This window comes from Macaca mulatta, chromosome 12, assembly GCF_049350105.2.
Source record: "Macaca mulatta isolate MMU2019108-1 chromosome 12, T2T-MMU8v2.0, whole genome shotgun sequence".
NCBI lineage: Eukaryota > Metazoa > Chordata > Mammalia > Primates > Cercopithecidae > Macaca > Macaca mulatta.
This window is the reverse complement of record NC_133417.1, coordinates 29,184,457-29,208,310: the sequence shown is the minus strand read 5'-3', so window position 1 is coordinate 29,208,310 and position 23,854 is coordinate 29,184,457. Positions and strand designations below refer to the sequence as shown.

At 37.8% G+C, this 23,854-nt stretch overlaps 1 protein-coding gene across 1 annotated transcript in view; it reads right to left on the bottom strand.

Annotated features, from left to right (window-relative positions):
* The window catches only part of THSD7B (thrombospondin type 1 domain containing 7B), a 788,242-nt gene that overhangs the window by 105,109 nt on the left and 659,279 nt on the right, over positions 1-23,854 (bottom strand). The window contains exons 15-16 of the mRNA XM_077956542.1: positions 21,980-22,113; positions 4,657-4,807 (exon numbers count right to left, since the gene is read on the bottom strand). Of these exons, the coding sequence (XP_077812668.1) occupies positions 4,657-4,807; positions 21,980-22,113 (285 nt within the window). The remainder of the gene's footprint in view (positions 1-4,656; positions 4,808-21,979; positions 22,114-23,854) is intronic.

Sequence of the window (23,854 nt, the reverse complement as noted above, 5' to 3'; positions counted from 1 at the left end):
AGTAATGAATTACTGTCATCTGACAAGAGCCAATATCAATTTAGCACACGCAACCAGAATTTACTGTCCAGATTATAGAAAATTATCATCATTCTCATCCTCTGGCTTTCAGCTGTGAGTCAAACAAAAGAACTAGGTAGCATGAGGGTCATGACCATTAGGCACCTCCTCCAGAGACAAATACAGGTTGCCATCTGCATGATAAAAACTGTTAGGTGAGATTGAGGAAGTGCTTAGAGCTGAGCTCTAGTACTAAACTTTGGGATAAATTGCTTCCCTGAAACATAATTTGCACAGGTGATGCTAAGGTGCTGAAAATACTGAGTCATCAGGAATAAAATGTCATTGCTCACAGCATTTCCCCAAAATAACACTGGAGCACAATTAAAAAAAATGGAGGGGGTGTTTTTCTTAACCTCAAATGCTTAATTATAGATCACTTATCAGAAAACCACATGCATTTCTCTTTCTCTTTTAAAGCAGGGCATTTGCCTGAAGAAATAATTTCGGTTTCTGCACTGGCTTTCACTAGTATCTCCTGCACACATAAAGAATTAGAGAAAAGAATAAAGCACAGAAATAAGGTGAACTTTAAAAACACAATATTCAGACTGTGATAGAATCCAGATTCCATTGCACTTAAGCCCTATGTAGTTTCTTTGCAAAGTCTTCCCTTGTGATCCTTTTTCATAGATTGTTCTGGTGATAATTCAAAGATTTGGGTCACTTTTTGATCATGAAGTTTCCTTGGGACCACTGTTTAATAAGCCTCTAATTCCCATTATCTGAAGGGATGCTTGGCTACAGTTCTGGCCAACCCCTGATACATTCAGCTAGAGGTGAATCAAAGGTCAAATAGGTTTGCTAAATCTAAGTCACCTTTCTGGAGTGGGTTTTCAAAGTCTTGCTTCTGCAAAATATACAACAGTTTTGAAATTCACTTCCAATACCCTTGTCCTATCAATATCAGTGTTTAGGAAATTCCTTTGCCAAGATTCCAAGGAGAGATATAAATAGAAAATCTGTGTTATTCAATGTTAAATTTCTGTAAGGATTGGTAGCATAAATGAAGGCAACCCAATATTGTTTCAGATACATAAGTGGCTCATCAATTTCAAATGTTCCAAGACATTTGCATCCAGAAATTTATGAACTTATGAACTTCTCTTGAAGAATACATGATTCTATGAATAATCCTCAGCATAATTCTGAAGTATGTAGGATCAGGACAAAAACTGGAAAAACTGAGGTAAAAGAGAACACCTGGTGGTAAGTAATAAACTACAAAATGTCTATATATTTGTATGTGTGTTCATGTACTTATATACATGTATGAACATGTATACACACACACATACCTTTAAAGCAGAAACACCATTAGGAAGGTTATTGTACGCACAATTACATAATCTTCCTTTCATAGTAAAGCATTCTAGTACACACACACACACACATATATATATATATTTACTTTAACATATATATGTATGTGTGTGTGTGTATTATGGGAATAAGAAAAAACACGAACATAAAACAAAGGAAACAAATAGTTTTTCATTTTCTTCAAATTCCTCTTTGAATTGTATTTGTTTCTGCTTGATTCATTTATGGTTTTCCCAATACAGTTTTTTAAAAAAGGTCCCAATACAATTTTTAATGCCTTTGTCTTATTTGTCCTTCTGTATGGTTTGCAATTTGCAGTTACTGTCAGGTCAGTAACCCATTCATTCAAAGTTATCTTTGTGATGCGTTATTTTTAAGGACCACTATTAAATTAGATATAAGTTATGTTTCAGTAATGGAGGTGACATTTTATTTCTAAAATATCGAGTAATAACTTATTTTGTGCAGGGGAAGGGATCTTTCCTGTATAGCTTAAAAAATGTACTGCCCCCTGTCTGGGATTTCCCAACCACATGGCAAACAAGGTAAGTGGGAAGGGGCTTTGTGATGGTTCTTCTTCATCACAATTCTGTGTTAGGTAATAGCTTATGACATTTATTTTATACATATTATATCTATTTTTTTAAGCAATCTGAAAAAAAAATAGCTATTATTATCCTCACTTCCCAGTAAGAAACCTGTAACTCAGATTTAAGTAACTTGCTGCAACCATACTTAAAAACATGTTCAGCTTCTTTATGTGTTTGTCTCTAAAGAAGTACCTTTGCAGGAGAAAATACCCAACAAATAGTGAATTTGTCCCAATATCATATGTCACATGGTAGACTATCAAAGGAGAATTTGGTAAAATAATGGCAAATATTAAAGATCCTTAAATCAGCTCATGGTCTACAGAACACTTATAAAGTAATTGTTTCCTTTTTCTGATGAAATGCACATTGAAGTGCTAATTAAATTATGGGCACAATGATTTAGTTTGCTGCATTTGCTATAATCATTCTCATTCTCATTGTCAATACTGATTGGGATTGTCCTATGATGTTGGGATAGTATGCTAATATCTTGCAACTTAACTAAAGTTATGCAATATATCTAGATCCAGGGAAAATAATCAGATATGAGCCATAATTACATTTTTTCACTTTGAAGTTTACATTTACATGGGATAGTATAGCATACCATCTGAGAAAGAATAAGGCCATTGTGGTTAGACAGACCTGAATGGCCATGGACAAGTGTTACATCATCATAGTGCAATGTTGTTATAAAACTTAAGAGTTACATGTAGCCTTCAGTATACTGTTGGTTATATAAGATATGCTCAATAAAAGTCTATTGCTATTGTCATAGCTTCTATCATTATGTAATTTAGAAGGTACATAAGCAGGTAAAGGAACAACCTTTTCATTTCATGCTGACAAGTGGGTAACTCTGTTGTCTTTTTGACACATGAAAGGAGGTTAAAATATTTTCTCTACCTCCAATTTCTAAACACTCCAAAAATTAAATAACTATGTTTTGAAAAAGAAGCCTTGAAAAAACAAAAACCCAAAGGAAATAAACACAGAATGCTAAACCTTCACAACTTTGTATAAAATGTTCTTACAATAAAAATTTTAGCCCAGTGGCCAGATACCTTAAGAGGGCAATGTTTTCATTGCAAAGTGATTAGAACTTAATGGAGTCTTCTGTGAGTAAATTAGGAAAACAAAAGTGAGGAAGATCATGACCTTACATTTAATTAAACTTCTTCAGGCTGCTAATTCGTCTATAGGTTGATTAATAAAGAGTGGTACTAGCACACTTTCTAAAATATAAACATAGTACTCAATCATGGCATAATCATACAGACAGCTAAAACAGCTTCCCTTCTTAAAATAAATATTGCATTTTAAACAAAGAAAAGTATTGAGTCTAAATCTACCTTAACTTTTCCAAGATAACTGGGCCAAGAATGTAAGAGCAAAATCTCTGGCTTCATCAACAGAATAATGTTCATTCTGAGCTCATCACTTATTAAGTACAAAACTTTGTGTGAACCACTTAACATTTCTACACATCAGTTTCTAAGCTGTACAATGAACTAGTAATACTACCAACCGAATAGGATTAGTGCAAATACTAAAGGGAATAGTTCCTACACGTGCCTTGCACAAAATAAGTGGTCAATAAATTTTAACTTTCATTATATTCAGGTTACACACAAAATACATGACTTAGCAGTACAAGTATCCCATTTCTACAAGTTATTCTTATTAGTTTTTCTTCATGTCAATATTGTATTGCTCTAAAAACAACTTGACAAATAAAAATGACAACAGAGTGAAGTCTCTTTCAGGAACAGAATTATACAAATATCAAAGATAAGGGCTCAATATTTAATAAGGAATCAATAATTTGAAGCTCTAAACATACGATAGTAACTGCTTTTAAAGATGTTTTCCATTTCTATATAGAGATTTCCACAGTCTTTCCACAAATTGTCAGTATGACAATTGAGTTCAAAGTATCCTAATTTTCCTTTCTAATGTTTGAACTCATATAATTTGTTCCTAATCCCCACTTCCATTTTTTTCAGTGTTTACTTTGAAATATGAGTATAAAATATCAGAATTTATCTTCTGGGAATAGTAAGTTGAAATATGCTCCTTGAATAATATTTATTTTGTCATACTCCTGTTGTGCTTCCAATTTTTTAAAACTCTAAAAGAAAAAAATGAAGGTAAATGCTTTAGTTTTTTTTTTTTAAGGTATTTTTGTTAGCTTTGGAAGAAGTAGGAACATCGCAAAAGAATGCCTCATCTTCAGGAAAACAGCAAAAGGCAAAAACAGATCATCACTAACAGAAGCTAAATTGCACAGTGGAGTTGAGCTCCTAAGATATAATTGATTCTGCTGGGATAAAAATGGAGTAGGACCAAGATATTGTAACGAGAATCATTTTGTTACTAAAGAAGACCCCTTTCACAATGGGTGCGCAGTTTAATCCTAGTGTGATCATTATAGGCTCATTTTCCTTGTTCATGTTCCTGCGATAAAGACCCTGAAAGAAGCACTGGCATTTTAAATTGCTCAGTCTTGCTTGCAGAATTTTTTTTTCTTTTCTTCTTTCTTTGGATTTCCCAAAAAGAAAAAAATTATTTTCCCATGTTACTAGAAGAATGCTTTGGAGACCAGCACTATGAATGCACAGAGAATAACAGTGAAGTCAACAATAGATTATCCGAGCATTGACAAAGAAAGAGAAATTACCTGTGGGCATTTGCTCCAAAGTCCCCATTCAGACATGACACACTCATTGGGACACATAAGAGAACAGGACTGGGTTTCCGGGGGAATTTCATCCTGGTTGCACAGGTTGCTATCCACTGCTCCACCTTCGCTATCTGCAGTATTCACACACCTGTAAAGCCAGGTCACAAGATAGCTTGATTATTTAAAACAGTGGAGAGTATATTTAAAACAGTTATGATGTATCACAGTAACTGACGATAGTTAAATATAACATAAGACCAGCACAGAAACCAAAGAGAACAAAACTTTCCTCCTTTAGTCAGTCAGGCTTTGTGAGCATTAACTCAGTACAGAACCCATTATTCATCAGGGCAAGGGAGAACAATGGAAAGACTAGAGGCAATGGTTGACCTTGGACTAAAGGCAGTGGTTGACCTTGAAGAACTTTATATTTCAAGAGACTTACAATATATTACTCGGTCCAGCACTGAGTGACTATTCTTTTTATTGTAATGAATCTTGAAGGCTCTCCTTCTCTGAATAAATCCATCACTTTGTAATAGCTAGAACCTTCCTACTTCCCGTGGCATTCTTAAACCTTTCCCAAACTTCTATCTGATACCATGTAAAATTTCCTAAACTTTGTCTCACCCATTTTTAAAGTCATGGCAAAGTAATATGAAAAATAACTGAAGACGTATTTTTTCAGGTAACTTCTGCATTTCAGTAAAGAATGTTTCAAATCAAAAAATGAAGGGCAATGAGCAAGTATTTTCACAAAGCAATTAATCACACAGCACAGATGTATACATCATGGGTGCTTGGCCTACTCTGTGTCAGGTTTTGAGATAAGTACTGGCAATAATGAGATAATCACACTATTGTTAAAGATGATGAAGATTCAATCAAATTAAAACCAAAATGTTATACCACTATATGCTTGCTAAAATGGATTAAATTGTAAAAACACGGAAAATATCAAAAGCTGGCAAGAATGCAGAGCAACTGTAATTAATTCTTCTTATTCTGCTGGTGGGAGCATAATCTGTTTTGAAAACTGGTTGGCAATATCTACTAAAGCTAAACTTATACATACTATGTAACCCAACAATTCACTTATACTTCCATAGAAATGCATATAAATGTGTACCAAACCAAAAACCAAAGCCAACTGAAAATGTTCACAGCAGCACTATTCATAATGAACCAAACTAGAAACAGTACAAATGTTCAGCAAGACTATAACCTAAAAATATATTACAGTAAACTAATCAAGTTAAATGCCATAAAATGATGAGAATGAATGAAAGAATATGAGTGACAGTCAAAAATACAATGTTGAACAAAAGAAGCTAGACAGAAAACAGTACATATGATCCCATTCCAATGAAGTTAATGAACAGGTAATACTAATCTAGGGTGTCAGAAGTCAGAATAGTGGCTACCTTTGAGGAAATGCTTAATGACTGATAGGGACTTAGGTAGTCTTGATAATATTTTGTTTCTTGACCTCTGGGCTGGTTACACAGTTGTGTTCACATTGTTAAAACTAATCCAGCTGTACCCCTATGATGGGGGCATTTCTCTCTATTTATATCACATCCCAAATAGAAATTAATTTTATAATTATTTTTCAAAATTATTTAATAAAGACTTTCTATTGCAAATATCTTTTGCTAGCTGTTGGGATACAAAGTTGTTATTTGTTAGTGATTCATTTAGTCAATATTTTTGATAGCTTGCTATATACTAAGTCCTTACCTGGGTGTTGGGGTACAGAACTGAAATAGAGACAGACAAGATCCCTAGTGTTATAAGTATTTTGTTCTAGTGAAAATGATAAAGATGAAGATGAAACTGGCAATGATGATGAAATAAATCATGCCATTTGCTGATCTAGCAATTCAGATACAATGTCAAGGTCAAGAAGTAAGCACTTTAGTAACAGTACGCTAAAGAGCTCTTGGTGCTCCCTAGATCATGCTATGCTAATGAATTATCCTACACTTTAAGAGTTTCTTTTACACACACATTAAAAGTAGAAAGAGATCGAGACCAGCCTGGCTAACACGGTGAAACCTGTCTCTACTAAAAATACAAAAAATTAGCCGGGCATGGTAGTGGGCGCCTGTAGTCCCAGTTACTCGGGAGGCTGAGGCAGGAGAGTCGCGTGAACCTGGGAGGCGGAGCTTGCAGTGAGCCAAGAACACACCACTGCACTCCAGCCTGGGCGACAGAGCGAGACTCTGTCTCAAAAAAAAAAAAAAGAAAAAAAAAGAAAACTCCAGAAACATTTCAAAGTAGTCAATCACATACTGAAAAATAAAACAAGCTTTCTGAGCTGCTAACTCATGAAAAGTTAGATATTGTATGAAAGAGGTTAGCAGAGAATGGCATACAAAAAAGTTGTAAGTAATGCCTTCTAATACAGGGACTTTAATTCTATGGACTTTAATAATGATGGACTTTAATTTCTCATGTGGCAAAAGTCAATAGTAGAAGGAAAATCCATGGGATAGCTTAAATGTCCTTTCCTGGACAAACTTAAAAAAAATAAAAACTGGAAATTGCTTCCCTTCCTGCTTGCACACTATCTGCTGATGTTCATTTATTATTTCACTGAGAAAGAAGAGGGAAGACTTCTGGTTAATGAAATCCAGTGAATGTATGTATTAGCCTCCATTCACTCCCAACATGCCACAAAAGCAACAGTAAAGGAATTTGTTACCAAAACAATAATAATAAAAATTATTATTATGGGGAGAGAAAGGCATTACTCCACAAGGACACAGAACGTGGGGGAGGACAAGTACAAGAAATGGAAAATAGATGGGCTCCTGGTAACTCCTTAGCACATCTGAAAAAGCTGATACTAAACCTTCAAAGGGAAACACCAAAAATAACTCCATTTACAACACAGAACAAAGAAAAAATTCTGGAATTCATGGCACCAAGTACCTCTGGAAATAAGGATGAAAATCAGGCTTAAAAAACTGAAGGATTTATTGAAAGTATGTTTAAGCAGTGCCCAAACCTTTAGATCCTCTCCCCTGGTCCACACAGGTAAGTGATTGTCCATCCCCTCCCCCTGCCGGTGATTGATGGTTTACTATCTGGAGAGGGTCACACAAGGGTCTTTGGACTAGAGAACATCTGGTGCACTTGATGGAGACACTATCCTGTAAACAGAGGCTTAAGTAAAAGTTTACATACCACAAAAATTACCACAAAGTTGGTGGTTTAAACCATGGAACTGTATTATCTTACAGTTTTGTAGGATGGAAATACAACTTGGGCCTCATGGGCTAACATCAGAGAGTCAGGCATCAGCAGAGCTGCACTCCTAGAGGGGCATCTCTTTCCTTGCCTTTTCCAGGTTCAGGGGCCACTTATATTCTTTGGGTGACACCCTTCCTCCATCTCCGGAAGCAGCAACACTGCATTTCTTGGTGCCTGGCTTCTATGGTCACATCTTCCTCTCTTTCTTGTCTCCCCTTCCACTCTTAAAAATCCTGTGAATATATTGTTCCCATTGGACAATCTAAGAAAATCTTCCCATCACAAAGTCCTCGCCTTAATAACATCTGCCAAGTCCCTTTTGCCAAAGGTAGCATATCCATAAAGTCCAGAAATTAGGATGTGGACATCTTTGGTGGGCCATTATTCTGTCTATAACCCCAGCATTCCTGTTTCACTAGGTTTCCAGAATACTGGTTGATATGGTTAGGCTTGGTGTCCCCACCCAAATCTCATCTTGAATTGTGATCCCCAGGTGTTTAGGAAGATACCTCATGGGAAGTGATTGGATTATGGGGGCGATTTCCCCCATGTTGTTCTTGTGATAGTGAGTGAATTTTCACGAGGTCTGATGGTATTATAAATGGTAGTTTTTCCTGCGCTGACGCTCACTCTTTCCTTCCACCATGTGAGAAGGTCCAAGCTTGCTTCCCCTTCGCCTTCCACCATGATTGTAAGTTTCTTGAAGCCTCCCCAGTCATGTGGAACTGTGAGTCAACTAAATCTCTTTCTTTTATAATTTAACCAGTCTTGGGTATTTCTTTATAGCAGTGTGAAAATAGACTAATACAGTGGCTGTTAGGATTATCTATTTCACGTATGATTTAATAAGAGACTTTACTGGGTATTCTGACAAGCCCGAGAGTAAAGAATTCAAAATATTTAAATTAAGGGTGTTCCTGAATGAAAATGCAGTTATCCACTACATATCCTGCATCATCAATTTCCTTGACCATCTCCCTTCAGTCATCACCTCACTTTTACTCAAATTCATTGCAAAATTGCTTTAAGGCATTGTCTGTATTTGCTATCTCTACTTCCTCCCCTCCTCTCCTCCCGCCTCCCCGATTATTACCTCTTGAACTCACTTAAATCACACTTTCATTACCATTCCAGAGAAACCTTTTAGTGAGATCATCAACAGACTCCCCATTGCCAAACTCAGTGGTCAATTCTTATCTCAGTAAACCAAAAAGCATTTGAAACAGTTGATTACTATATCTTCTTGAGTAACTGACTTGTCAATCTTCTCATTTTCTTTGTTTTCCTTCTATTCCAGTTTTTTTCTTAGTCTCACTTGTAGAATCTTCCTATTCGCTCTAATCTATGAATGTTGGAGTTCCCCAGGACTCAATTTCTTCTCAATACTAAATTTGTAAGCTAATGGTGCCTAAATTTATATTCTAAATGTTTCCTCTGAACTGGACTGTAATAGTTCAGTTGGAAAGCTACTATCACCTCAAATTTAATGTGTTCAAAAGCTAACTTTAGATTTATATCTCAAACCTGCTTCTAATGTTCCCCAACTCAACAAGTTATGCCATTATTCCTAATGTTGCTCAGGCCACACTATCTAACAGTCATTTCTGAGGCTTCTTTTTTTCCCCACTCTGCAATCATTTTATCAGCAAACCCTGTGTTCTGCACCTTCAGAATATATTTCAAATTTGACTTTCGCATCACCTTCACTTTTACTAAATCGAGTCCAACCATTAACTTCTTTCACCTGGAATTCAGCAACGGCCTCAAAACTGTATCACTCGCTGTTCTACACTGCACTCTAAAACACCTTCCCTATACCACATCCAATAAGGCTCTTTTCAAATGTAAATAAGATGCTGGGCAGGGTGGCTCATGCCTGTAATCCCAGCACTTTGAGAGGCCAAGGGGCAGATCACTTGAGGTCAAGAGTTTGAAACAAGCATGGCCAACATGGTGAAACCCTGTCTCTACTAAAAATACGAAGATTAGCTGGGCACAGTGGTGGGCACCTGTAATCCCAGCTATTTGGGAGGCTGAGGCATGAAGAAAACTGCCTCAACCTGGGAGGCAGAGGCTGCAGTGAGCTGGGATTGCACCACTGCACTCCAACCTGAGCGACGGTGCTCAAGACTCAGTCACAAAAAATAAAATAAAATAAAATAAAATAAAATAAAATAAAATAAAATAAAAGTAAATATGAGCATGACATTCCCCCACGTCAAAACTTCCATAGCTTCATGTTGCAGTTGGAATAATATCCAGTCTTTATCTTGTTTGAGTACTGATGCTAGACATATGGGACAGCTTGTTACTCTGTTAATAAGCCAAGAAGGTTCCTGCTTTTTACGCTCCTTGTCACTGGAAATCTCTTTCTAGAGATCTTCATGCTCATTCAGGTCTCTCACTACATTTAGGTTTGTGCTCAAATATTTTGCTGACCATCTTGCCAAAATCATACTCCTGGTAACTCCAATCCAGTTTTGTTTTTCTTTTTGGCATTTTATAGCAAAGACATTTCATTGTATATTAATTGTTCATTTTTTTCTCTATTGCTATTATAACCACATCAGACCAATCAGACTGAATTTTTATGTAACAAAGTTGTGAGTTGTTTCTCTTTTTTTAAATTTCTTTGTTTTTTAATTATACTTTATGTTCCAGGGTACATGTGCACAACGTGCAGCTTTGTTACACATGTATACATGTGCCATGTTGGTTTGCTGCACCTATTAACTCGTCATTTACATTAGGTATATCTCCTAATGCTATCCCTCCCCTCTTCCCCCACCCCACAACAGGCCACGGTGTATGATGTTCTGCTTCCTGTGTCCAAGTGATCTCATTGTTCAATTCCCACCTATGAGTGAGAACATCTGGTGTTTGGTTTTCTGTCCATGTGATAGTTTGCTCAGAATGATGGTTTCCAGCTGCATCCATGTCCCCACAAAGGACACGAACTCATCCATTTTATGGCTGCATAGTATTCCATGGTGTATATGTGCCACATTTTCTTAATCCAGTCTGTCACTGATGGACATTTGGGTTGATTCCAAGTCTTTGCTATTGTGAATAGTGCCACAATAAACATACGTGTGCATGTGTCTTTATAGCAGCATGACTTATAATCCTTTGGGTAAATCACCAGTAATGGGATGGCTGGGTCAAATGATATTTCTAGTTCTAGATCCTTGAGTAATTGCCACACTGTCTTCCACAATGGTTGAACTACTTTACAGTCCCACCAACAGTGTAAAAGTGTTCCTATTTCTCCATATCCTCTCCAGCACCTGTTGTTTCCTGACTTTTTAATGATCGCCATTCTAACTGGTGTGAGATGGTATCTCATGGTGGTTTTGATTTGCATTTCTCTGATGGCTAGTGATGACGAGCATTTTTTCATGTGTCTGTTGTCTGCATAAATGTCTTCTTTTGAGAAGTGTCTGTTCATATCCTTTTCCCACTTTTTTATGGGGTTGTTTGTTTTTTTCTTGTAAATTTGTTTGAGTTCTTTGCAGGTTCTGGATATTAGCCCTTTGTCAGATGAGTAGATTGCAAAAATTTTCTCCCATTCTGTAGGTTGCCTGTTCACTCTAATGGTGGTTTCTTTTGCTGTGCAGAAGCTCTTTAGTTTAATTAGATCCCATTTGTCAATTTTGGCTTTTGTTGTCATTGCTTTTGGTATTTTAGACATGAAGTCCTTGCCCATGTTGATGTCCTGAATGGTATTGTCCAGGTTTTCTTATAGGGTTTTTATGGTTTTAAGTGCAACATTTAAGTCTCTAATCCATCTTGAATTAATTTTTGTATAAGGTGTAATAAGGAAGGGATCCAGTTTCAGCTTTCTACTTAAGACTAGCCAGTTTTCCCAGCACCATTTATTAAATAGGGAATCCTTTCCCCATTTCTTGTTTCTCTCAGGTTTGTCAAAGATCAGATGACTGTAGATGTGTGGTATTATTTCTGAGGACTCTGTTCTGTTCCATTGGTCTATATCTCTGTTTTGTTACCAGTACCATGCTGTTTTGGTTACTGTAGCCTTGTAGTATAGTTTGAAGTCAGGTAGCGTGATGCCTCCAGCTTTGTTCTTTTGGCTTAGGATTGTCTTGGCAATGTGGGCTCTTTTTTGGTTACATATGAACTTTAAAGTACTTTTTTCCAATTCTGTGAAGAAAGTCATTGGTAGCTTAAAAGGGATGGCATTGAATCTATAAATTATCTTGGACAGTATGGCCATTTTCATGATATTGATTCTTCCTATTCATGAGCATGGAATGTTCTTCCATTTGTTTGCGTCCTCTTTTATGTCATTGAGCAGTGGTTTGTAGTTGTCCTTGAAGAGTTCCTTCACATCTCTTGTAAGTTGGATTCCTAGGTATTTTATTCTCTTTGAAGCTATTGTGAATGGGAGTTCATTCATGATTTGGCTCTCTGTTTGTCTGTTATTGGTGTATAAGAATGCTTGTGATTTTTGCACATTTATTTTGCATTCTGAGACTTTGCTGAAGTTGCTTATCAGCTTAAGGAGATTTTGGGCTGAGATGATGGCCTTTTCTAAATATACAATCATGTAATCTGCAAACAGGGACAATTTGACTTCCTCTTTTCCTAATTGAATACCTTTATTTCTTTTTCCTGCCTGATTGCCCTGGCCAGAACCTCCAACACTATATTGAATAGGAGTGGTGAGAGAGGGCATCCCTGTCTTGTGCCAGTTTTCAAAGGGAATGCTTCCAGTTTTTTCCCATTCAGTATGATATTGGCTGTGGGTTTGTCATAAATAGCTCTTATTATTTTGAGATACATTCCATCAATACCGAATTTATTGAGAGTTTTTAGCATGAAGGGCTGTTGAATTTTGTCAAAGGCCTTTTCTGCATCTATTGAGATAATCATGTGGTTTTTGTCTTTGGTTCTGTTTATATGATGGATTACATTTATTGATTTGCATATGTTGAACCAGCCTTCCATCCCAGGGATGAAGCCCACTTGATCACATTGGATAAGCTTTTTGATGTGCTGCTGGATTCGGTTTGCCAGTATTTTATTGAGGATTTTTGCATCGATGTTCATCAGGGATATTGGTCTAAAATTCTCTTTTTTTTGTTGTGTCTCTGCCAGTCTTTGGTATCAGGATGATGTTGGCCTCATAAAGTGTGTTAGGGAGGGTTGCCTCTTTTTCTATTGATTGGAATAGTTTCAGAAGGAATGGTACCAGCTCCTCCTTGTACCTCTGGTAGAATTCAGCTGTGAATCCATCTGGTCCTGGACTTTTTTTGGTTGGTAGGTTATTAATTATTGCCTCAATTTCAGAGCCTGTTATTGGTCTATTCAGAGATTCCACTTCTTCCTGGTTTAGTCTTGGGAGAGTGTATGTGTCCAGGAATTTATCTATTTCTTCTAGGTTTTCTAGTTTATTTGCATAGAGATGTTTATAGTATTCTCTGATGGTAGTTTGTATTTCTGTGGGGTCGGTGGTGATATCCCCTTTATCATTTTTTATTGTGTCTATTTGATTCTTCTCTCTTTTCTTCTTTATTAGTCTTGCTAGTGGTCTATCAATTTTGTTGAACTTTTCAAAAAACCAGCTCCCGGATTCTTTGATTTTTTGAAGGGATTTTGTGTCTCTATCTCCTTCAGTTCTGCTCTGTTCTTAGTTATTTCTTGCTTTCTGCTAGCTTTTGAATATGTTTGCTCTTGCTTCTCTAGTTCTTTTAATTGTGATTTTAGGGTGTCAATTTTAGATCTTTCCTGTTTTCTCTCATGGGCATTTAGTGCTATAAATTTCCCTCTACACACTGCTTTAAATGTGTCCCAGAGATTCTGGCATGTTGTATCTTTGTTCTCATTGGTTTCAAAGAACATCTTTATTTCTGCCTTCATTTCATTATGTACCCAGTAGTCATTCAGGAGCAGATTATTCAGTTTCCATGTAGTTGAGCGGTTTTGATTGAGTTTCTTAATCCTGAGTTCTAGTTTGATTGTGCTGTGGTCTGAGAGACAGTTTGTTATAATTTTTATTCTTTTACATTTGCTGAGGAGTGCTTTACTTCCAACTATGTGGTCAATTTTGGAAAAGTGTGATGTGGTGGTGAGAAGAATGTATATTCTGTTGATTTGGGGTGGAGAGTCCTGTTGATGTCTATTAGGTCCGCTTGGTGCAGAGTTGAGTTCAATTCCTGCATATCCTTGTTAACTTTCTGTCTCGTTGGTCTGTCTAATGTTGGTCTGTCTCCCATTATTATTGTGTGGGATTCTAAGTCTCTCTGTAAGTCTCTAAGGACTTGCTTTATGAATCTGGGTGCTCCTGTATTGGGTGCATATATATTTAGGGTAGTTAGCTCTTCTTATTGAATTGATTCCTTTACCATTATGTAATGGCCTTCTTTTCTCTTTTGATCTTTGTTGGTTTAAAGTCTGTTTTATCAGAGACTAGGATTGCAATGCCTGCCATTTTTGTTTTCCATTTGCTTGGTAGATCTTCCTCCATTCCTTTATTTTGAGCCTATGTGTGTCTCTGCACATGAGATGGGTCTACTGAATACAGCAAACTGATGGGGTCTTGACTCTTTATCCAATTTTCCAGTCTGTGTCTTTTAATTGGAGAATTTAGCCTATTTACATTTAAGCTTAATATTCTTATGTGTGAACTTGATCCTGTCATTATGATGTTAGCTGGTTATTTTGCTCGTTAGTTGATGTGGTTTCTTCCTAGCATCAATGGTCTTTACATTTTGGCATGTTTTTGCAGTGGCTGGTACTGGCTCTTCCTTTCCATGTTTAGTGCTTCCCTCTGGTGCTCTTGTAGGGCCGGCCCGGTGGTGATAAAATCTCTCAGCACTTTCTTGTCTGTAAAGGATTTTATTTCTCCTTCACTTATGAAACTTAGTTTTGCTGGATATGAAATTCTGGGTTTAAAATTCTTTTCTTTAAGAATGTTGAATATCAGCCCCCACTCTCTTCTGGCTTGTAGAGTTTTTGCTGAGAGATCCGCTGTTAGTCTGATGGGCTTCCCTTTGTGAGTAACCCGACCTTTCTCTCTGGCTGCCCTTAACATTTTTTCTTTCATTTCAACTTTGGTGAATCTGACAATTATGTGTCTTAGAGTTGCTCTTCTCAAGGATTATCTTTGTGGCGATCTCTGTATTTCCTGAGTTTGAATATTGGCCTGCCTTTCTAGGTTGTGGAAGTTCTCCTGGATAATATCATGCAGAGTGTTTTCCAACTTGGTTCCATTCTCCCCATCACTTTCAAGTACACCAATCAGACGTAGATTTGGTCTTTTCACATAGTCCCATATTTCTTGGAGGCTTTGTTCATTTCTTTTTACTCTTTTTTTCTCTAAACTTCTCTTCTCACTTCATTTCATTCATTAGATCTTCAATCACTAATACCCTTTCTTCCAGTTGATAGAGTTGGTTACTGAAGCCTGTGCATTTGTCATGTAGTTCTCATGTCATGGTTTTCATCTCTATCAGATCATTTAAGGACTTCTCTACATTGGTTATTTAGTTAGCCATTTGTCAAATCTTTTTTCAAGGTTTTTAGTTTCTTTGCACTGGGTTTGTACTTACTCCTTTAGCCCGGAGATGTTTGATCGTCTGAAGCCTTCTTCTCTCAACTCGTCAAAGTCATTCTCCATCCCGCTTTGTTCTGTTGCTGGTGAGGAGCTGCGTTCTTTTGGAGGGGGAGAGGCATTCTGATTTTCAGAATTTTCAGCTTTTCTGCACTGCTTTTTCCCCATGTTTGTGGTTTTATCTACCTTTGGTCTTTGATGATGGTGACATATAGATGGGGTTTTGGTGTGGATGCCCTTTCTGTTTGTTATTTTTCCTTCTAACAGTCAGGACCCTCAGCTGTAGGTCTGTTGGAGTTTGCTTGAGCCCCACTCCAGACCCTGTTTGCCTGGGTATCAGCAGTGGAGGCTGCAGAAGACTGAACAGCAAATCTTGCTGTCTGATCGTTCCTCTGGAAGCTCCATCTCAGAGATGTACCCGGCTGTGTGAGGTGTGAGGTGTCAGTCTGTCCCTAGTGGTGGATGTCTCCCAGTTAGGCTACTCGGGGGTCAGGGACCCACTTGAGCAGGCAGTCTGTCTGTTCTCAGATCTCAAACTCTGTGCTGGGAGAACCACTGCTCTCTTCAAAGCTGTCAGACAGGAACATTTACATCTGCAGAGGTTTCTGCTGCCTTTTGTTTGGCTATGCCCTGTCCCCAGAGGTGGAATCTACAGAGGCAGGCAGGCAGGCCTCCTTGGGCTGCGGTGGGCTCCACCCTATTCGAGCTTCCCAGCTGCAGAGGCACTTCCGCAGCTGGGCGGGCACCCCTCCCCCAGCATCACTGCCGCCTTGAAGTTAGATCTTAGACTGCTGTGCTAGCAATAAGGGAGGCTCCGTGGGCGTGCGACCCTCTGAGCCAGGCGGGGGATTATAATCTCCTGATGTGTTGTTTGCTAAGACCCTTGGTAAAGCACAGTATTAGGGTGGGAGTGACCCAATTTTCCAGGTGTTGTGTGTCACCGTTTCCCTTGGCTAGGAAAGGGAATTCCCTTCCCCCTTGTGCTTCCCGGGTGAGGTGATGCCTCGCCCTGCTTTAGCTCTCACTTGTTGGGCTGCACCTACCGTCCTGCACCCACTGTCTGACATGCCCCAATGAGATGAACCCAGACCTCAGTTGGAAATGCAGAAATCACCCAACTTCTGTGTCACTCACACTGAGAGCTGGAGGTTGGAGCTGTTCTCATTCGGACATCTTGGCACCACCTTCTGAGTTGTTTTTCAGTTGCCATGGGTCTCTTACACTAAAGGTTATGAAACCCAATGGGCATGCCCAGATGAACTAACCACCAGGGGAATGTAAGTACGCAGAAGAGAGACTGAATTAAGAGGTGGATACTGCACAGTAGGATGTAGGATCAATCAGGTCAAGTCCCCGGCATCACCCTATAGGAGGATCCACTCAAATCATGTCTCTCAGCATCACCTTATTGCAAGATCCAATCAGATCATACCTTGTTATTTATGCTTATAAAACATGACCTAATCCCCAACTCAGGGAGGCAGATTTAAACATTTCCTCCTATCTCCTTATCAATGAACTTACAGTGAACTCTTCTTGCTGCAAAAACCTGGTGCTTCAGTGTTTTTCTTTCCACTGCATGTGGGCAAATGGACCAAATTCGACTCAGTGACATTATATTGTCAATTCTTGGAGGACAAAAATGTTGTTCACTCTTTTATATGATGTGCTTAGAACAATATTTGATACATAGAAGGCAAATATTCATAAATATTTTTTGATTTAATAATTGATTCTAGTCATGGATGAACTATGAAGATGCCCTACAGTTGGAAGGTTTTAAGAAAGAGAACAGATGAGCTATTCCATTCATTATAAGACTTTAAGGTCAATAATAGCTCAGAATGCAAGGTAACTGGAAGATCTGCTTCACATATTTAAAAGTAATTATGTACATACAGCATGGTGCATTGTGAGTATGTATGTTTTCTAGGGCTACCTCAGTGGGTTGAATGGGTTCCCCCAATTTCGTGTATTGAAAACTTAATCTCCCAAATGTGTATGTTGATTGGAGATGGAGCCATTGGGACATAATCAGGATTAGATTCAGTCATCAGAGTGGAGCCACCATGATGAGACTGGTGGCTTTATAAGAAGAGAAAGAGAAAGACTTGAGCTAACATGCAAGCTGTTGCCCTCTCTCCATGTGATGCCCTCCACTTCATTTTGATACAGTACAAAAAGCCCTCGCCAGAAGCTTCCACCAAGTGAAAAGGACATAAATTTTAGGGGACTGGGGCAGAATGATATGGTTTGAATATGTCACTCTAAAATTCATGTGTTGAAAATGTAATTGCCAGTATAATAGTACTAAGATGTGAGGTCTTTGAGATGTAATTGAGTCCTGAAGGTGGAAGCCTTATGAATGTCATTATTCTAGTATTGAGTTCTTATGTAAGTGAGTTTGTTCTCATGGGAGTGGACTGTTGTAAAAGCAAGCTTGGCTCATTCTTGTAGTCTCATTCTCACATGCTTGCTTGCCCTTCTACTTTCCTATCATGTTATGAAACAGTACTAAAACCCTTGCCAGAAGCTGCTGCTCTGTCCTTGGAATTCCCAGCCTTCAGAGCCATGAGCCAAATAAATTTCTTTTCTTTATAAATTGCTAAATCTGTAGTATTCTGTCATAGCAAAATAAAAAGAGCTGAAACAGCTACCATAATAAAATACCACAGACTGGATCACTTAAATGACAGAAATTTATTTTCTCATAATTCTGGAGACTAGAAGTCTGAGATCAAGGTGTAATCTGGATTTTTTTTTCTCCTGAGGCCTCTCTCCTTGGTTTATAGATGGGCATATTCTCCTTGTCTTCACATGGTCTTTCCTTTATGTATGTCTGTGTCCTAGTCTTCTCTTCTTATAAGGCCACCAGTTAGAATAGATTAGGACCCATACCAATAACCTCATTTTACCTTAATTACTTCTTTAAAGATCCTATTTATTTCCAAATTATCACATTCTGAGCTACTGAGGGTTAGAACTTAGACCTACAGATTTTTTTTGTGGGGAAGGGGTTGGAAGATATACAATTCATCCTATTGTAGAGTAATGCTTGGTAGTTATACTGCTTGTATTATATCAGTCTTTGTAGGTTTAAGCTGAGGCAAATGACTGAAAGGCCTTCTTGTTCAAGTGTGTTTTCCTCAATAAACCTTCCATAATTCTGTCTATAGCAATTTATTCTCTTTTTTTTAAAATTTATTTATTATTATTATACTTTAAGTTCTAGGGTACATGTGCATAAAGTGCAGGTTTGTTACATATGTATACTTGTGCCATGTTGGTGTGCTGCACCCATCAACTCGTCAGCACCCATCAACTCGTCATTTACATCAGGTATAACTCCCAATGCAATCCCTCCCCCCTCCCCCCTCCCCATGATAGGCCCCGGTGTGTGATGTTCCCCTTCCCGAGTCCAAGTGATCTCATTGTTCAGTTCCCACCTATGAGTGAGAACATGCGGTGTTTGGTTTTCTGTTCTTGTGATAGTTTGCTAAGAATGATGGTTTCCAGCTGCATCCATGTCCCTACAAAGGACACAAACTCATCCTTTTTTATGGCTGCATCATATTCCATGGTGTATATGTGCCACATTTTCTTAATCCAATCTGTCACTGATGGACATTTGGGTTGATTCCAAGTCTTTGCTATTGTGAATAGTGCCGCAATAAACATACATGTGCATGTGTCTTTATAGCAGCACGATTTATAATCCTTTGGGCATATACCCAGTAATGGGATGGCTGGGTCATATGGTACATCTAGTTCTAGATCCTTGAGGAATCGCCATACTGTTTTCCGTAATGGTTGAACTAGTTTACAATCCCACCAACAGTGTAAAAGTGTTCCTGTTTCTCCACATCCTCTCCAGCACCTGTTGTTTCCTGACTTTTTAATGATCGCCATTCTAACTGGTGTGAGATGGTATCTCATTGTGGTTTTGATTTGCATTTCTCTGATGGCCAGTGATGATGAGCATTTTTTCATGTGTCTGTTGGCTGTATGAATGTCTTCTTTTGAGAAATGTCTCTTCATATCCTTTGCCCACTTTTTGATGGGGTTGTTTGTTCTTTTCTTGTAAATTTGTTTGAGTTCTTTGTAGGTTCTGGATATTAGCCCTTTGTCAGATGAGTAGATTGCAAAAATTTTCTCCCATTCTGTAGGTTGCCTGTTCACTCTGATGGTAGTTTCTTTTGCTGTGCAGAAGCTCTTTAGTTTAATGAGATCCCATTTGTCAATTTTGGCTTTTGCTGCCATTGCTTTTGGTGTTTTAGACATGAAGTCCTTGCCCATGCCTATGTCCTGAATGGTACTACCTAGGTTTTCTTCTAGGATTTTTATGGTATTAGGTCTAACATTTAAGTCTCTAATCCATCTTGAATTAATTTTCGTATAAGGAGTAAGGAAAGGATCCAGTCTCAGCTTTCTACTTATGGCTAGCCAATTTTCCCAGCACCATTTATTAAATAGGGAATCCTTTCCCCATTTCTTGTTTTTCTTAGGTTTGTCAAAGATCAGATGGCTGTAGATGTGTGGTATTATTTCTGAGGACTCTGTTCTGTTCCATTGGTCTATATCTCTGTTTTGGTACCAGTACCATGCTGTTTTGGTTACTGTAGCCTTGTAGTATAGTTTGAAGTCAGGTAGCGTGATGCCTCCAGCCTTGTTCTTTTGACTTAGGATTGTCTTGGAGATGCAGGCTCCTTTTTGGTTCCATATGAACTTTAAAGCAGTTTTTTCCAATTCTGTGAAGAAACTCATTGGTAGCTTGATGGCGATGGCATTGGATCTATAAATTAACTTGGGCAGTATGGCCATTTTCACGATATTGATTCTTCCTATCCATGAGCATGGTATGTTCTTCCATTTGTTTGTGTCCTCTTTGATTTCACTGAGCAGTGGTTTGTAGTTCTCCTTGAAGAGTTCCTTCATATCCCTTGTAAGTTGGATTCCTAGGTATTTTATTCTCTTTGAAGCACTTGTGAATGGAAGTTCATTCATGATTTGGCTCTCTGTTTGTCTGTTACAGGTGTATAAGAATGCTTGTGATTTTTGCACATTAATTTTGTATCCTGAGACTTTGCTGAAGTTGCTTATCAGCTTAAGGAGATTTTGGGCTGAGACAATGGGGTTAGCAATTTATTCTCTTAAAGCTTTTCTTTTTCTCCTGAGATTTTCCTTGAATATTTCTAAGAGGCCTGAATAGGATACAAGTAAGAGATGCCACAGTTCATTTACATATTACTTTACAAGCTAGGTTGGTCCATCGTTTTTCAAAACCATGAGAGAATAAGACACAGGAGACAGAGATTTTAAAAAGAAAAAGGTAAAAGCCCCAAATTTGCAACAGCCTGAGCATCTGAGTTTCCAGAAGAAAGGGCAATGAACAAATGGAAGAAAGATAATTTGTCTATTAGCCATTTGCTTGAGCTGGTGGGGAGGAGCAACTTTATAATTTCGCCAGCAGCTCTTCCTTTCAACATGACTACCAGTGATTTTGCAACATTGAGACTGTCATAAATAGTGGGTATATACTCAATTACTGAATAAAGTATATTTCACAGATGTTGAATAACCATCAATGACATAACCAGGCTCTGCCTTGCAACCGACTTCCAACAGTTAACTCAATAGGCAGCTACCTGATTTGGACGCTGACTGTCCATTTGAAACACAGTTTCCTAAATCTGACAAAATAATACACTATGCATGTGCAGGAGTTAACTAAGTTATGCTTCTTATCTATTTTACATACTAATCATTATGTATAAATATTGTAACTTTTGCTGTTTGAATTGTCTAATGTTCATTGCCATTATCCTCAGTTGGTAAGGACACTGTTCTTCTTTCTTTAAAAATCATTTCAAAATAGACCATCTTGACAAACTCAGGCCATGTAGTTCCTTTGGTTAACATTGCTATATTTATAAACCAAAAACTTTAAACCAGTTTCCACAGTAAATAATCTAGCATTCACTAAATTATCTCAGAGATGTGTTCCTCTTATATTAACATGTATTGCTACTATTCATAGGCGTTCTCAGCCTTTAGTTTCCAAGGCTAATCATGGGGTTTAAAGTAACCTTTTTAATTATCAACATCCACAGTTAAGAAAAAACGTTCATCAACTATGCTAACCATAATGCAAGAGAGAGAAATGGCAACACAGTCAGTATCTCCTAATTTGTTAAGAATGACGGCCATGAATCAGTGGAGTAACACCAGCCTGCTCCATGCAGGTGGTTCTCACACTGATGTCATTTGCAGGATATGCTAAAGGATTATGGCTGCACTGCAGAGGAACCCTACTATACACATGTGGCAGGTCAGGATGCACACATTTCAATGAATATTTCAAAGATGAGCAAAAACCAGAGTATATGTCATGAAAATCGAGTGTACTTGGATAAACATCACTGCTGTTTTTATAAAAAATGTGTATGTTCCACTTCCCCCTATTTCCCAAATCTCTCCATTTTCACACACCTGATTTTCCTAGACTGTGTTCCTCCTCCACAGCGCAGGGACCTCAGCTCATTGTTGATTTTGCATGAAGACCAGTGTTCTACAACCCAGGAATACTGATTGCACTCACTGTAACATGGGACTGCCTCATGTACCTGTCAAGAACAGGAAAGAAAAACAATTATGTGGAACTATCCAACTTATAGAAAAATAGCCTATCTTTTAGTAATGCTTGCTGAACATAACCCAAGAAACTGCACTCTGGCCCAAACAGCCAAATTACTTTCCCAAAAAGCAAGATAGATTTGGCTTCTCTGAATTTACTGACTTGCCTAAAGAAGCATACAGGGGAAATCAACTAAAATATGATGGTATGCTTTCACAGAAGAGAACAAAGGACAGTCGTTTTCTAGTGCCAAGAATAGGAATTCCATTATCATTTCATTTCCTCAGAGAGCTCACACAGCATCTATTAGATGGTCCAGCTCTCAATTATATGGTATATTGTATTCTCAGATGTACTTTAACATGTCAATTGAAACAAACATATATAAGGAAAATTATTCTTGAATATAAGAGGTTCTTATAATGCATAAGAAAAGTGATATTATTTGCACCAGAAATTTCTTTTTATGCCCTCAAATGATCAATGCTAACAGGCAATCATTTAGCCTCCTGTGTATTGTGGCTTCATATAAATTTAGCTATATGTAGGTTGTTTTCAGAGGGTAGCTAAAACAGATGCGCGCACACACACACACACACACACACACACACACACACACACCCCAAGAGAAATGCTGCTAAACTGTTAGTGGTTCTGCATGATTACTGACTATGAATATTTACACTTTTATGGTGAAAACAATGAGTACAGTAAATGAATTCTTAGGTTATTTCCTATACATTTGTTTGTGGTGATTTTTTTTAGTTGAAATTGTATCCCAGTGGGCAGCCAATTGAGTTTGTCTGCCTCTTTGTGGCTGCATTTCAATTGCATTGCTCCTTAATATGGGGAACAGTGCTCTTTCTAGGTAAGAAAAAGAACACTGTTCCATTGCATGATCACAAAGATGGCTCAATTGTAGGCATGCTTACAAAGAATGGGTCCACCTATCACCAGTGTAGTTAATTCATGCTTTTCCTTTTAAGTAATAACTTAATTATCAATCCTTTCCTCCTCTTGCCTTTCTAATTCCATAAAATTATAAATGATAACTAGGTTGCATTATCCAAACAGAACCATTGCTTGTATGGTTTTACTAAATGCAAAGGAAGGCACTATGTAATAGGATAATCAAAAGACAAGATTGGAGCACTGTCAGCATGTTAGATAAAAATCAAATGAGAAAAGGTGATTTGCAAGACTGCCTCTGAGGAATCACAAAATAATGTCAGAAACTATTTTTAACCATCTGGTCCTTCTTGGCTCTCTCACTTAGAACTCACAAGAAGATAAACTACAAAGTCACAAATATATGAGGGCAAAATGAAAGGAGATGGGAAAATAGAAGTAGAAATGGGTGTGTGGAAAGAAAGGAATTAAGTAATAAAAGAATCACATTTCATGCTGTGAATGCTACCAAGAATTGAATGAAAGGGTCAGAAGTATTTCCTACATTAGAATAAGGGGGTGATATCTTATGTCCAAGAATTATTTCCCATAACAGTCATAGGATAGTAGATGTAAGAGAATAATCTATAAAAATGAAGAGATAGGATCCCAACCAACCAGATACTAAAACTGAGCTGATGACAGCTGAGGGTTTAGCTGATCTGACTGTATCATGACAACGATGCTTTCACTGAATTTATGGTTTCATTCTCTGAACCCTTTAATATCTATTAATTTAAACAAAGCTTTTTGGATTTCCCCTGAGATAGAAGACAGCACCT